This window comes from Diceros bicornis, chromosome 5 (assembly GCF_020826845.1).
Source record: "Diceros bicornis minor isolate mBicDic1 chromosome 5, mDicBic1.mat.cur, whole genome shotgun sequence".
Classification (NCBI taxonomy): domain Eukaryota; kingdom Metazoa; phylum Chordata; class Mammalia; order Perissodactyla; family Rhinocerotidae; genus Diceros; species Diceros bicornis.
In genome coordinates, this window is record NC_080744.1 from 47791704 (window position 1) to 47807742 (window position 16039).

The 16039-nt window shown below is 41.6% G+C and overlaps 1 protein-coding gene across 3 annotated transcripts in view; it reads left to right on the top strand.

Annotated features, from left to right (window-relative positions):
• TMOD2 (tropomodulin 2) overlaps positions 1-16039 on the top strand; it is a 45401-nt gene that overhangs the window by 15523 nt on the left and 13839 nt on the right. For all 3 annotated transcript variants that reach the window (XM_058541580.1, XM_058541582.1, XM_058541581.1), the window contains exons 4-7: positions 2932-3054; positions 6710-6796; positions 11582-11712; positions 13544-13651. In XM_058541580.1, the coding sequence (XP_058397563.1) occupies positions 2932-3054; positions 6710-6796; positions 11582-11712; positions 13544-13651 (449 nt within the window). The remainder of the gene's footprint in view (positions 1-2931; positions 3055-6709; positions 6797-11581; positions 11713-13543; positions 13652-16039) is intronic.

Sequence of the window (16039 nt, forward strand, 5' to 3'; positions counted from 1 at the left end):
ATCTCTGAGCTTCTATATGTGGCCTAGGAGAGCAGGAGGTCGCTCCTCAACTGGCGCGAGTCAGGGCACTGCTGCCTTCTCTTATGCAGCCTCCTGCCTCTCCTCTGAATCGTGTACATTCGATGGATCATGCACCACCAATAATATCATCTTATTAAGAAAGTAAAGTTAAACAGTGACAAGTTGGGCAAATAACCAAGGATTACCATAGAAATATGGAGCTGTTTCTATGGCAGCATAGTCCCTATTGGACTAATTTAGTTGTGAAAGAAAAAAATAAATTATAATGTCAAATCTTCCGTAAAATCCCAATTAGCATCCAGTATTAGGGTAGTGAGAGAATAATAAGAAGAAACCTGTTGTCTTCTGTTCTCAGAGTAGATGTCTGAGGAGTGGCAATGGTAAATTAGCTCTTGATCTAGATTAGTCTGCAGATGGTTCATGGGGGATTTAGGAATGCAAAAGCAGTCTGAGTAATAAATGGGGGATACAAAAATGGTGTAAAGTTGCACAGTATAGCTTAGGAGAAGGTTGAGAAGCAACACAATTGAGCAAAATGAGTAGAGAGCAAGTTTTCCAAATAGAGCAGAGGGATCAGGGTGGAGTCTACAGGGCCCCTGGAAGGACCAGCAGATGATCTAGGAGCAGTGGGAGGCTATCGTGAGGGCCTCAGGAGACGGGCCACACAACCTCAGTTCTGAATGCCATGTGCCCTGGGCACTCAGTTCCTGGGCTACCTTTTATTCTACACTGCAGCTTTATTCACTTAGAACTTGCTGTCTGGTTGGCCCCACAGGAATGGATGTGCAACAGCAGTTGTCCTGAAAGCTGATAGCTGTGGGCCACCCGTGCACCTAGTGTTTAGAGTAATCCTAACAGTACTGGGAAGGAGGAACTTAGAAGCCCATTTTGACTCTGGACCCAAGATCATCTGAGCCAGAAAAAAAAGGCTTCAGGCTACATATACTATGAAAATTAAGTCTGGGATGAGCCCCAGTATCTGAGATGTTATAGATTGGTTGATTTTTTTTTTTTCATTTTCTATCTTCTAGCCATTCTCCCGTTTGTTTCCCAGTGTATTTTCCTTGTGTCTGGGAAATGTAGCAGCTTATGTGATGTCGAGGCAGGAAGCAGGATGATGGTCAATGGTGGTGACCTTGTGGCCAGGATGCCCAAGTCTGACCACAAGCAGTGGTGCCTCTTGGGGTGCCCAGCTCTGCCTGGACCCTGTTTACTTATTCAACCATTTGAAGATCTGGTAAACCATCAGGAAGTAGGCAGCCCCTGTAACTAGGACGTCTCCTGGAGAGTTTTCTTGAGAGAGAGTTACTGACTTTGGGTTTGACTCTTCCTTTCCTATGGGAGTGGGGAAGGGCAAGCTAGCCAAGGAGTTCTGGACAGAGCTTGGGTCCCCATTGGCTCAAGCTGAAGCCAGCTATCTATTCTACCCAAGGTGACAAAGAGAAGGCAACGGAGGTGTCTTTAGGGAACTCCAAAGATAAAAATGGAGGAGATCAATTTCAAAGATCATGCTAAGAAGTAAGAACAGCTCCAAAAAAGTGAGAAACCAAGAGTCAAAAGCTGGGAGGAATTGGGAAAGAGTGTGAGTAGGTCTGGAGTATTGCTACGGTGGCTCTGGAGTGTCCTGGGTTTACTTTTATGAGCCATTGCGTGTGTGGGATGCACATGTGGTGGCCTGGCTGGAAGTTAGGAGCAGGTACCATGCCTTGTGCCATCCTCCCAACAATGTGACCATCAGTCCAGAAGTTTGGGCTGCAGAGGTAGGGCATAGATATCAACATATTCAGAAGTGAGTAGAGGGCAAAATAAATGGAATCTGACTGACAGGATGAAGTGGGAGATGGTGGCAGAGAATGCGTATGTGGGACACACAGAATTCCTTGCTGTTCACAGACCCCCACGATCTCTCTGACAACTCTGATTTTTCCTTTGAAATTAGGCTTACTTTGGTGTGCTCTAGAGAGGTGGCTTTGTCCCCAGGTCCCTACACTAGTCCAAGTGACCCTAGATATAGCATCTTAGTGATCTACAATCCCAATTTAAGGGGGAAAACTCTGGGGGATCACCAGTTTGTCCCTCAGGAACCCCTGGGGCAGTTTGGATGAATCTGCTCCCAGTATTTGCAGGGGCCAAGGCACGAACACAAATAGAAGCCCACATATCATTTTTTATAAATATTTGAAAGCTAACAAACTGTTAAACTATGTTCCATCCTCTTACAAATACACCTAGAAGACCATTACTCTTGGACTTCCAAAGTTCCACGCAGGGACATGGGTCTATCCTACACTGCTGGGGCTTCACACACCTGTATTTGACATCCCAGTCTACATATCCAAGCTTCTTCCATATCACCCACAGACAGCTTCCTCTTGGCCTGGGTGCCCACACCCCAGCAATGTGACCTGCCCTCAGGAGGATGGACATGGAGAAGGGACTTATGCAGGTCCTGGAAGCAGACTCAGGGCTCTTTGGGCAGGAAATTCCAGGGTCCCAGGTGCCTGGAGTGTGGTCCAGCAGGTGGCCTGTATTCTGGATGGGAATGTTCCCTTGGCCCCATGACTCCCCCTTCAGTGGGTTGGGGGAGGAGGTAGATTACAGCAGACGAGGGCCATGGCAGGAGGAGTCGGGAGGCCCATGGCAGGCCCATCTTGTCCGGGTCTAAGGGCAATGCTGCTGATCTCTGTGTTGCAGAATACAGGATTTCCCCTCTCACTTTCCTTCCCTCTAATAGTCTGATAGTGGATTATTGATATTGGCATCATCCCAGCAATTAAGGAATCCCAGTTGGATGTGCAATGGCTTAATGATTCAGCTCTTAATGGCCAGAGCTGCATTGTCCAGTCAGTCTGCTTACACTACAATAAGGCAGCAGCGCACAATGGTTTTTGTTTGTCTTCTGATTTAAAGGGAGAGTCTTTATCCCCAAAGAAAAGCCCATAGAAACCCGTAAAGAAGAAAAAGTCACTCTTGACCCAGAACTGGAAGAAGCTTTGGCCAGCGCCTCCGACACTGAACTCTACGATCTTGCAGGTTAGTCCTCGGCTCTGGGAAACTTTCCTGTCTGGCTCTGTGACCTCTAGAGGCGCACTGGCACCCATGGCAGCAGCCTTTGAGCCTCTCCCTAGCTGGTGATTATGATTGTAATTCCAGGTTGGCTTCAGCCATTGTGTAGCTGTAAGACTTGATGCAAGCGACTTAACCTCTCTGAGCAAACATTTTGCTGTATCTCAGCTCTAAAATGTAAAACCACATCTCGGGTAAGATGCCCGAATACTACCCATCCTACAAAACTCAAGAGTTTGAGAAATCAAAGAGAATAAAGAAGAAAGAGTGTTGAAAACTTAAACAATATATTAACAGCCCTTATGCTTTCTAAGGAGCTTTCACATTTGGCATTTTATCACATTTTGTCATCACCAAATTTCCATAAAGTTCTTGCTCTTTCCCACAGTCACTGTTCCATTTTGATTCCCACTAAGAGGTCCATTAGCCTAACCAGGGAGCAGGAGTAATCTACTGTTACATTCACCCTGTAAGGTAAATCCATATGCAACCCAATCTGCTCATTTTTTTCTAGTTTTCTTAACAATAACAATAATATAATAATTATTATTATTTGAATTGGTTATACATGCAGATAGAAAAAGGCCAAATAGTACAAAAGAAAATGTAATGAAAAGTCTCTCATCCTAGTTACCCAAGCCTCCTCCCATTTCTTGTATATTCTTCAAGAAGGATTCTATGCATATACCGGCATGTTTGTGCACTAATGGGATGCATTTTTTTCCAAATGGGATGGAAATTTGGAGTATTAGGGTCATTGGCTCACCACAGGATAGAGGTGCTTTAAAAAACAGTCCATAACTTTAGCAAGAATTCTCACATTTTTATTCCATTGAAAGACATAGGTAATAACAATCTCCTTCCTCCCAGGAGAACCAGCTATGCCTTATTCTAATACCATGCCAGCCACTCAGCTGCATTTTCATTTCTTCCGGGATAATGATATCAGTGGTCCATATGAAGTTCACATATTCAAACCCCTCTCAGAAGTCACTGCAGGAGTTGAGGTACCTGCATCACAGAGTTAAGAAGGTGCTTTGAGGTGACCAGTATTCTTAGCCTTGTGGTTACTGTGGAGGGATCTGTTATGGTTACTGCTCCTCCCAAGGGTTGCCTCATAGTCTCTACTGGAATTGCCCAAAGGGAGAATGCAAAGCTGAGCTTGTATTCCCAGGAAATGCCTAAGAAAGGAGGAAGAGAAAATTACCAATCATTTGGAGGATACTAGATCCTGAAATTCATACAGTAAAACCAGGGGGATAATCCCAATAGAAAACTGTCTTGTTCATCTTTACTCAGCCTCCCTCCTTCATCCAGTCCTCCTCAGGACTCAGGAGGAGGCCCAGCTGGGGGTGAGTGTCAGCATTTTCTCTACGGTGGCTCTTTCTGGAAGGTAAGAGCAGCCCCATGAGTGGGTGGGCTGGCAGGCTTTGAGGTTTAGATAAGAAAGAGTGTCAATGCCCTGCCCATGTTACTGGGCAGATCTGGAGCAAGACACACAGTCCATCGAGGGAGCAGCAGTTGACCTCCAAGACAGCACCTTCCAGAGTGGCCATATCTCAGTATGGTCACCACCCAGAGTCTGGTTCTCAGCTCTGGTCTAGAGATTTGATCTTGTCAGCGCACATAGGAGCAGTCAGATTGGGGCCACGTGGTAGGCACTGACCCACTAGTCAGATTCACAGGAAACGCATAAAACAAAAATTAAAACTTGGCAATGGGAACCAAATTATAATTAGAAGTTGCTTAGTAAGTATGGGGCCAAAGCAAGATATGTTTGTTGGATGGTCTCAGTGGCCTGTGTTTATCAAATAGGGCATCTTCTCCCTAGACAATGCCAGAAACACAGTGACAAATTCTTATTTATTTAACAAGAATTTGTAAAGCACTTAGAACAGTGCCTGACACATGGGAAGTCATTTAATCTTTGTAATAGGTAAAGCATAATTATTGTGCCTGTTTTACAGATGGAGAAACTGAGGCTCGGAGGCATTTAGTAACTTCTCAGGTCACACAGGTGGTACCTGACAGAGTCAGGATTCAAACTCTGACTGACTGCTCCTGAGTGCCACTCTTCACCCCTAGACTTTCTGGCTCTAAACATTGCCCTTTCTCATGTGGCTGGCTGCCCCCCTCCTTCTAATATGTAGATTACAGGACAGCTGATGAGGAGCTCAGAGGTGCGCCTCTGCCACCTGTTCACAGGTTATCTGTTCCGGGATCCTTCTCCGAGTGGCCACCTGTAATTTCTCGCGTGTAATTTCATTAGCAAAGGGAAAGCTGGGTGGGCAGGTGCAATTTCAGCCTGCCCCGTGTTCTTTCTCCCCTGGTGCTGTTTCTTGCATACTGTGCTGCCTCCTGGTGCAAGTTCCATGTAATACAGGAGACTCAAAATCTCAGCATGCTTCTCTGACCTTTTCTTGCTGACATCTCTTCTTTTATTTTTTTTATTTATTTTATTTTTATTTATTTATTTATTTATTTTTCCACAAAGCCCCAGTAGATAGTTGTATGTCATAGCTGCACATCCTTCTAGTTGCTGTATGTGGGATGCGGCCTCAGCATGGCCGGAGAAGCGGTGCGTCAGTGCGCGCCCGGGATCCGAACCCGGGCTGCCAGCAGCAGAGCGCGCACACTTAACCTCTAAGCCACGGGGCGGGCCCAACAATCTCTTCTTTTATTTCCCACCTTGGGATGCTCTAGATGGGGAAAGGATAGTCCTTTTGGACTGAGAGATGGGAGAGACCTCTTACACTGAAAGAGGCCTGTGATCTTTCTGCTGTATGCCTCCAGAAAAATACGTGCCATAATCTATATAATGTTAGATCTTAAAATAGCCTTAGACTCAGTCCTATGCTCACCTTTTACAGATGAGAAAACTGAAGGCTTCAATCTACTTAACCTAGGAGGTCCAAGCAGATTTTCAGTAATTGGGGCTATAACTAGACCATTAGCCAGCCCTAGTGGTCTAGTGGTTAAGATTCGGCGCTCTCACCGCCACGGCTTGGGTTAGTTTCCCGGTCGGGGAACCATACCACCCATCTGTTGATTGTCATACTGTGGTGGCTGCTTGTTGCTATGATGCTGAAAGCTATGCCACCAGTATTTCAAATACCAGCAGGGTCACATGGTGGACAGGTTTCAGCAGAGCTTCCAGACTAAGACAAACTACGAAGAAGGACCTGGCCACCCACTTCTGAAAAGAGTGGTCATGAAAACTCTGAATAGCAGTGAAACATTTTCTGCTATAGCGCCGGAAGGTGAGAGGATGGCATGAAAAGACAGCGCAGGGTTCTGTTCTACTTTACACATGTCACTAGGAGTTTGGATCAGCTCGACACCCCTAACAACAAACCAGACCATTGTCCCTCAGAGCCTAAATGATTCCACATGTATGGATGTAGAAAGACAGGTGAAGATTGCTAGTGGTCTTGGAAGGGAGAGGTTTTTATAAGCTCATTTAGTGCTATACATGTACCACACACTATGAAAGGCAAGGGGGATCTGGAGACTTACCTTTATGATATGAAGAATTGTTCTTCGAGGGGCAAATTAACAATGTGGACATCCTAACATGCCTTCCCAAACTTAATGTTCATTCACTGATTTTCTTTGCTTTCAGCTGTTCTTGGAGTACACAATTTGCTCAACAATCCAAAGTTTGATGAAGAAACAGCCAACAGTAAAGGTGGCAAAGGACCTGTGAGAAGTAAGTTGATGTGGAATCTGTGGTTTTGTGAAACTTGGGAGCCTCCAGGTGTTGCTGATAGGAGAGAGGCCTGTTGACTGGGCCTCCTACTGAATCCAGACTCTGTCACAGGCTTCAAAGGTGGGTTTTTGTCAGTTCACCAAGGATCATTGGGCTCTGAGCAATCAAACCAGAATAGAGGGCCGGCCTCGTGGCTTAACGGTTAAGTGCACACGCTCCGCTGCTGGCGGCCCGGGGTTCGGATCCCAGGCACACACCGACGCACCGCTTCTCCGGCCATGCTGAGGCCGCGTCCCACATACAGCAACTAGAAGGATGTGCAGCTATGACATACAACTATCTACTGGGGCTTTGGGGGAAAAAATAAATAAAATTAAAAAAAAAAAAAAAACCCAGAATAGAATGATCATGGGACCTCTGTCTGGCGGTGTTACTAGTACCAATCAGTGGGTTTTGCCCAGAACATACTCTCTTGGTAGGTCTGTTCAGTCAAAAGATCAAATTTCTGATAGAAAGGTTGCATAGTCAGCACAGAATGGAAACAGAGTTTCATGTTCCCAATGATGTTTTAATCAATTATCATGTCTTAGGTAAGTTCCCTTCTCTATTTGATTGTCTTTTTGTCTCAATAATGGATGTGTGTCTTTAGAATTTGAATACCCACTTCCTCCAGAGAACACAAAAGACACACTGGCATGGACTTGCTGGCACAGAAAGTTCCAGATTACTGTCTTCTGTGTCAACATTTCCTGGAGAAGTGTACAGTTCATTAGACTCTCTCACTCATTCGTCAGTCATCTACTAAATACCTACTATGTGTCAGGATGTTCAAGGCTTAGGTACAAAGACAAAAGATGGCCCCTGCCCAAAGGAACTTATTTCTCTGTGGTAGGGATGGACTAATAATTAGGTAATTTTGGTATAGTGTAATCCAGATGCTATGAAAGCTCACAGAAGATCACAAATTTTCTAAGATTAATTATATTTTATTCTCTTTGATGGAGACTTGGGAGATGCTTTCTAGTCTCAGCAGCATATTTATAAACCATCGTTTATACTGGGTAATTTACTCAGACAATGAGCAATATTCCTTTTATTTTCTTTCTGGTTTCTTATGCATACAGATGAAAAATGTTCATCCTTTTTAACTTCAATATCAAAGGGTGACATTCTGACAACATGTTTGCTATTAAAAATCTGGTATGTAACTATCCGGGCTTTTATACATACACAATACATATGATTAACTTTTCTTTAAGGCTTTGGTTTTTTTAGAGCAGTTTTAGGTTCACAGCAAAATTGAGAGGAAGGCACAGAGATATCCCATAGAGCTCCTGTCCCTCCACATGGTTAGCCTCCCCCATTATCAACATCCTACACCAGAATGGTACCTATGTTACAATTGATGAACCTACATTGACACGTCATTATCACCCTAAGTACATAGTTTACATTGGGGTTAACTGTTGGAGTTGTACATTCTATGGGTTTGGACAAATGTATAATGACATGTATCCACCGTTATAGTATCACGCAGAGTAGTTTCACTGCCCTAAAATTCCTCTGTGCTCCACCTATTCATCTCTCCTTCCCCTCTAACCACTGATCTTTTTACCGTCTCCATAGTTTTGCCTTTTCCAGAATGTCGTATAGTTGGAATCATAGATTATGTAGCCTATTCAGACTGGCTTCCTTCACTTAGTAAAATGCATTTAAGGTTCCTCCAGGTCTTTTCATGGCTTGATAGCTCATTTCTTTTTAGCGCTGAATAATATTCCATTAACTGCATCTACCACAGTTTATTTATCCATTCAACTACTGAAGGACATCTTGGTTGCTTCCAAGTTTTGGCAGTTATGAATAAAGCTGTTATAAACATCATGTGCAGGTTTTTCTGTAGGCATAAGTTTTCAACTCCTTTGAGTCAATACCAAGGAATGTGACTACTGATCATATGGTAAGAGAATGTTTAGTTTTGAAAGAAAACTATCTTCCAAAATGTCTGTACCATTTTGCATACCCACTAGAGAAGAATGAGAGTTCCTGTTGCTCCGCATTCTCGCCGGCATTTGGTTTTGTCAGTGTTCCAGATTTTGGTCATTCTAATAGGTGTACAGTGGTATCTCATTGTTTTAACTTGCATTTCCCTGGTGACATATGATGTGGAGCATCTTTTCATACGTTTATTTGCCATCTGTATATCTTCTTTGGTGAGGTGTTTGTTAAGGTCTTTGACCCATTTTTTAATCAGGTTGTTTTCTTATTGTTGAGTTTTAGGTGTTGTTTATATATTTTGGATAACAGTCCTTTATCAGATGTGTCTTTTACAAATATTTTCTCCCAATCTATGGCTCATTTCCTCCTTCTCTTGACAGTATCTTTCACAGAATAGAAACTTAATTTTAATGAAGTCCAGCCTATCAATTCTTTCCTTCATGGATCACACCTTTGGTGTTGTATCTAAAAATTCATCACCAAACCAAAAGTCACCTAGATTTTCTCCTCTGTTATCTTCCAGGAGTTTTATAGTTTTACATTTTGGTCTGTGATTCATTTTGAGTTAAATAAAGGTGTAAGGTCTGTGTCTAGATTCATTTTTTTGGTTTTGGATGTCCAGTTGTTCCAGCACCATTTGTTGAGAAGGCGATCTTTTCTTCGTTGTGTTGCCTTTGCTCATTTGTCAAAGATCAGTTGACTATATTTATATGGATCTATTTCTGGGCTCTCTATTCTGTTCCATTGATATATTTGTATATTCTTTCACCAATACCACACTGTCTTGATTACTGTAGCTTTATAGTAAGTCTTGAAGTCAGGTAGTGTCAATCCTCCAACTTTGTTCTTCTCTTTCAGTATTGTGTTGGCTATTCTGGGTATTTTGCTTCTCCATATAAACTTTAGAATCAGTTTGTTGATATCTACAAAATAACTTGCTGGGATTTTTATTGAGATTGCATTGAATCCATAGTTCAAGTTGGGAAGAACTGACATCTTGACAATATTGAGTCTCCCTATTCATGAACATGGAATATCTCTCCATTTAGTTCTTTGATTTCTTTCAATAGAGTTTTGTAGTTTTCCCCATATAGATCTCATACATATTTTGTTAGATTCATACCTATCTCATTTTTTATTAACTTTTTTTCATATTTTGGTTCTTTTATCAATACATGTAGGTTTACCTCATTCTTTTAATGAATAGCATCTATTATGTGATTGTGCTATAACTTATTTAACCATTTTCACATTGATGGACATTTTGTTTATTTACCATGTGTTGCTGTCACCAGTAATACATCAGTGAACATCCCTAAATATATATCTTTATGTATCAATGCTATTTTTTTCTGTAGATTAGGCTTCTAGATATAGAATTGCTGGATCATAGGGTATCCACATTTTAAATTTTGATTGACAATACCAAATTACTCTCCCAAAAAGTTTGCACCAGTTCACATTCCCACCAACAATATATGAAGATGCCTTTTCCTCCACATTGTTGCCAGCTCTGAATGTTATCTCTTTTTACATTTTTTTGCTAGTCAAATGGTATCTCATTTTTTTTTTTTTTTTTTTTGCTGGGAAAGATTCACTCTGAGCTAACATCTGTTGCCAATCTTTCTCTCTCTTTTTTTTTTCTCCTCAAAGCCCCAGTACACAGTTGTATATTCTAGTTTTAAGTCCTTCTAGTTCTTTGTGAGCCGCCACCACAGCATGGCTACTGACAGACGAGTGGTGTGGTTCCACGCCTAGGAACTGAACCCAGGCCACTGAAGCGGAGCGTGCCAAACTTTAACCACTAAGCCCTCAGGCCTGGCTCTCATTTTTTATCTTAGAGTTTAATTACTTTTTATATTTTTTAGTTGGGTGACAGAAATTCTTCTGATCATATTACTTGTTCATTTTTTTTTTTTTTTTTTTTTTTTTTTTTGTGAGGAGATCAGCCCTGAGCTAACATCCGCCAATTCTCCTCTTTTTTTTGCTGAGGAAGACGGCCCTGGGCTAACATCTGTGCCTATCTTCCTCCACTTTATATGGGACGCCGCCACAGCATGGCTTACCAAGCAGTGCGTCGGTGCGCGCCCGGGATCCGAACCAGCGAACCCCGGGCCGCCGCAGCGGAGCGCGCGCACTTAACCGCTTGCGCCACCGGGCCGGCCCCTACTTGTTCATTTTTAACTGGGTTGTCTTATTGATTTGTAGGAGCTCTGAGTGTGTTGGGATATTAACCTTTTATATGTAATATATATTGCAAGCATTTTCTGTTAAATACTTTTGAGAATTCTTCCATTCTTCTTTTCCATTCCTTTTTCTTCCCATACCTTCCTTAAAAGTAAAGCTCCAAAATGGAGATCAGAGGAGGGTAGGGTATGGTCAAGAAACCAGAGGAGTACTAAGGTTTGGAAAATGAAGAGGCTCATCATTTCATTTTTGCATCTCACATCCTGTGGTTTGGTTATTATAGTCTGAAAGAGGTCCATATGGATTAGCAATAATGGCCCATGGATGTTCTTTTTGGGGTTTGAGTTTGCTCTAGGGCCTCCTCCAATGCAGTCTCAGCCACTGAGACTTCTCACTGCAGTTGAGAACCATCAACCTTTAAAACTGACTCAGAGCTGTACCATTCCCATGACTGCTTAGTTGAGAATAAGCTTACTGTCAGTGATATTAGGGTATTATTTGAATCAGAGCATATGAAAGAAAGGTCATTTTGGAGGAAGTCATCTCTGATTTTGACAGGAGAGCTCTTACATTTTCTTTTTAAAATTAAAACTTGTGTCTTAGATGTGGTCAAAGGTGAAAAGGTCAAGCCTATATTTGAGGAACCACCCAATCCCACAAATGTGGAAGTAAGTCTGCAGCAGATGAAAGTCAATGATCCCAGCCTGCAAGAAGTCAACCTCAACAACATTAAGGTATTTCATTATGATCCTTGTCAGTCACTTGATTTATCGTGAGTGCGGAAAACTTAATGGAGATAACTGATTACCTACTTTCACACCTCTTTGCAATCCTTTGTGTTACTGATTTTGAGGCAAGACATCCTACTCAAAGGAAAAAGTGGGGGCCAGCCCCGTGGCTTAGCGGTTAAGCGCGCACACTCCACTGCTTGCAGCCCGGGTTCGGATCCCGGGCACGCACCGATGTGCCGCTTCTACGGCCATGCTGAGGCCGCGTCCCACGTACAGCGACTGGAAGGATGTGCAGCTATGACATACAACTATCTACTGGAGCTTTGGGGGAAAAAATAAATAAATAAAATTATTAAAAAAGAAAAGTTTAAAAAAAGAAAAAGTGGGTTTAAAAAAGAGTGATTTCTGAAATTCTTTGAAAAGAATCACAGTACTTGTGTTAAACATAGTGTATTAGTTATCTATTGATGAGTAACAAATTACTACAAAAATTAGAGGCTTAAAACAATAAACCTTTATTATTTCACAGTTTCTGAGTGTCAGGAATCAGGGAGTGACTTAGCTTGGTAGTTGTGGCTGTGTCTCAGATGAGGCTTTAGTGAAGCTGTCAGCCAGGGCTGCAATCATTTGAAGGCTTGACTGGGGCGGGAGGATCCACTTCCAAGATGGCACATCACGTAGCTGTTGGCAGGAAACCTCAATTTCTTACCACATCGGCCTCTCCATAGGGCTGCCTGAGTGTCATGACAGCCGGCCCCCAGAGCAAGTGAGTGAAGAGAAAAAGAGAGAGCAAGCAGAAAGCCACAATGCCTTTTATGACCTATTCTCTAAAGTCACACATCGTCACTTCTGCTTTATTCTACTTGGCAATAAGTCACGTCATTCTCAAAGGGAAAGGAAATAAGTGTGTGTGTGTGCGTGTGTGTGTGTGTGAGAGAGAGGGAAAAAAACACATTGCCTGACGTCTTGTTTTCTTCATTCTTGTTGGGCCAATTTCTAGCATTTAATAATAATGACTGACTTTTATTGAGTACTCAGTACATCTTTTGTTTAATACTTGAAATTCATTATCTCATTTAATCCTTATGGGATTTAAAGAGGTTAAGTTGTCCACGGTCACAGAGCTAGTCTGTGGCACATCTAGGACTCACGTCAACCTCTAGCTGTGCCGCATATTGTCTCCCTCTCCAGTGGTCAGTACTGTGCTAAGTGCTGTAGAAAGGAGACTAAGATGCATTCGGCCTTTATTCTGAAGAACTTATATTAGGAGAAAAACACTAAACAAATAATTACAACACGATGTGGTAAGCCCCCAACAGTTATGGAATTGTGGGTAAGGAAAATGTTGATCCTGCCTAGGAGAGCCAATAAACAAAGGAGGGAGTATTTCAGCAGGGTCTTAAAAGGTGAGTGGGAATTAATCAGAGAAAAGTACAAAGGAATTTCCAGGCAAAGGGAGAAGCATATCTAAAGGTATGGAGGAGAGAAAGACCATGGCATATTAAAAGAATAACAAGTAGGTCAGTCTGCCTAGAATACAGAGAATGCAAGAGAAAAGGAGGGAAGTGTGGTTTGTGCATAATTTCTTGGTTAGGGTGAACAGAAAGGGGAGGCCAGAATGTCACATTGTGTTAGATTCCCTTAATGGACACTAAGTGGTGCTCTTGGCTAGGGATGGGTGGTTGCTGGAGGATGGGTGCTGACTATCTCTTAGAGGGGATGTCACACAATTAGCCATCTAAACAGATAAAGTATTTAAAAGCTGTGGGTCCTTAGCTTGGGGTGGGAGCACTGCAGAATGTTTAATCAACCATCTGTGTCTTCTCTTTCTTAGAACATTCCAATTCCAACCCTGAAGGAATTTGCGAAGGCTCTGGAAACCAACACTCACGTAAAGAAATTCAGCCTGGCTGCAACCCGCAGCAATGACCCTGTGGCGATTGTGAGTAAAATTCTTAGAAATATAACATGAAAATATTTAATTCATTAGCAACTGTTTTTTTCTTCCCTGAGGAAGATTCGCCCTAAGCTAACATCTGTTGTCAGTCTTCCTCTATTTTGTATGTGGGCCACTGCCACACATGGCCACCGACAAGTGGTGTAGGTCCACGCCCAGGAACAGAACCCAGGCCACTGAAGCATAGTGTGCTGAACTTAACCACCAGGCCATGGGGCTGGCCCTCATTAGCAACTATTTTTAATTTGTTTTATCAAGTAATAATTTTTAGAGCTGATAAATTTATTTTCTACACAGTTAATAAAGACAAAATTAGTTATAATGAGACAGTAGAACAGAACCCAGCTGTCAAGCACTTTGAATTAACTGGAATTTTGTTAGCACTACACTTTTAGGAGAAAGAAAATATTACATTAGGCATTTACCTAAGTAAGTATTTAGATTTTGTTCTGTGCTTAGTACAAATTTTCTGAAACTTTTACATCTACAGTAACATTCTGTCACAATCAGTGGATATTATAAGACCCCCAAATCCTACAGGAACTCAGCACATATAAAAATCTTAAAGCATATTTCATTTTAATCTTTGAAATGGATTAATGTTTCAAAATATTTTAACAACCAAATCTTGAAACATTTTTTATTTTACATTGTTAACCAGAATATGAAAAAAAAAACCAACCAAAAGCTCTTTTCCTTCTATGCATTTTAGATAATTCAGCTAAATAAGGAAGCCCCTTGACCCAAGTAAATACTACTACCATCACCATCATCAGTGTTATTCCTCCTATTAATAGCTGACATTTCTTGAGCAATTAGTAAATGCCAGCACTGATCTCTGTGCTTTATACACGTCATCTCACCTAATCCTCACTATAATACGATGAGCTATGTACTATTATACATACTTTAACAAATGAGCAGTCTGAGGCTCAGAGAGGTTAATGAACTTTCCAAGGTAACATAGCCAGAAAGCAGCAAAGCCAGGATTCACCAACAGATCTTTCTGGTTCCACAGCCACAATACTTAACTATCAAGCTATGCTATATTTGCACACAGTGCCTCACTATCATACATTTGCTAAAATATGTTACTTATTAGGATCCTGAGCATCAGCCTGTGGTTCTACAGCATCTAAGCTCAGCTTTTGAATCGAGCTAGAAAAACAAAAGTTTTCTTGACTTGATGATGTGATTTAAAGTAAGATGTCTTTTGGAAGATCTAAAATACCGTTAAAAACAGACAACATGAAAGTCATGACTACCTGTTACAGTGCTGGCACAGAGTAGATGTGTGAAGAATGTTTGTTGAATGAATGTGCCCTCCAGCCTCTCAGCAATAGAGAATATTTCCATGATGACGAGAACAAACTTAAAATGAGCACTGAAAAAAGAGGGACTAAGCTACAAAATTGATGTTTTCACCAGCAGTTATTACATATCTAAATTTGTAGGTTGAAAGCAGTTTTGAATCTGAAACCTATCATTAAAATAGAAAAAGAGCAGAACCAGATCATTGGTAATGTGAAATTAGCAATTTAAAGGTTCTCATCTGTTATGTATATGATTTTGTATAATCTCTGCCTTTTAGTAGATTTGTTTTCAATAAAGCAAAGTATTCACAATACATTTTGTATGTGAGTGACTAAAGGGATGAATAAAGAAATGATTTGTCACTCCTATTTAATATGTTATTTACAGTAAAATGGCAGGCATAGGAATAGTCCATTGTCAACACTACTAGTAAATAATCTACGTTCTACTCTAGGTCAAATAGATAACTTGCTAAGTGAATTAAATAAATTCCAAATATAATAATCTCTTTGATACTGTTTTTAAGGTGACAGCTGTGTGTTGAATGCATACCATGTGACAAGCACACCATACAATTGTGAGGAACAATTACTATCCTTAAAGATATGAAGAGAAGAGCCTCTTTCGGCCTCATGCCTACATGGTCCAGCGCTCACCTGGCTGCCCTCAGAGGGTTCCCCTTTCACTATGCCATTGTCAGGAAAGAACCTTTCTGTAGGTTGAAAATTGGTTCATTACCCCACAGGCAATAGAGATCTTCACACTGGGTTTATGGCTGAACAACTCGCTTTTGAGAAGTAAAAGTCAGCATTAAAGCAAAGAGCTTCAAGAGACTTTTCTATTTAAGGTTCAGAAACAGATTCAACTAAGCACTTGCCGGATTATGGTGAACGTAGACCAGCTATGTGTGTGTGAGATGGCATTATTCCCATTTTACAGATGAGGCAACTGAGGCTCAGAGAGGTTGAGTAACAACTAAGATAACACAGCATGTGGCCAAGCCAGGAAGCAAATTTAAATGACCTGTAATCAAGTTCAGTTCATCATGCCCCAAGCAAT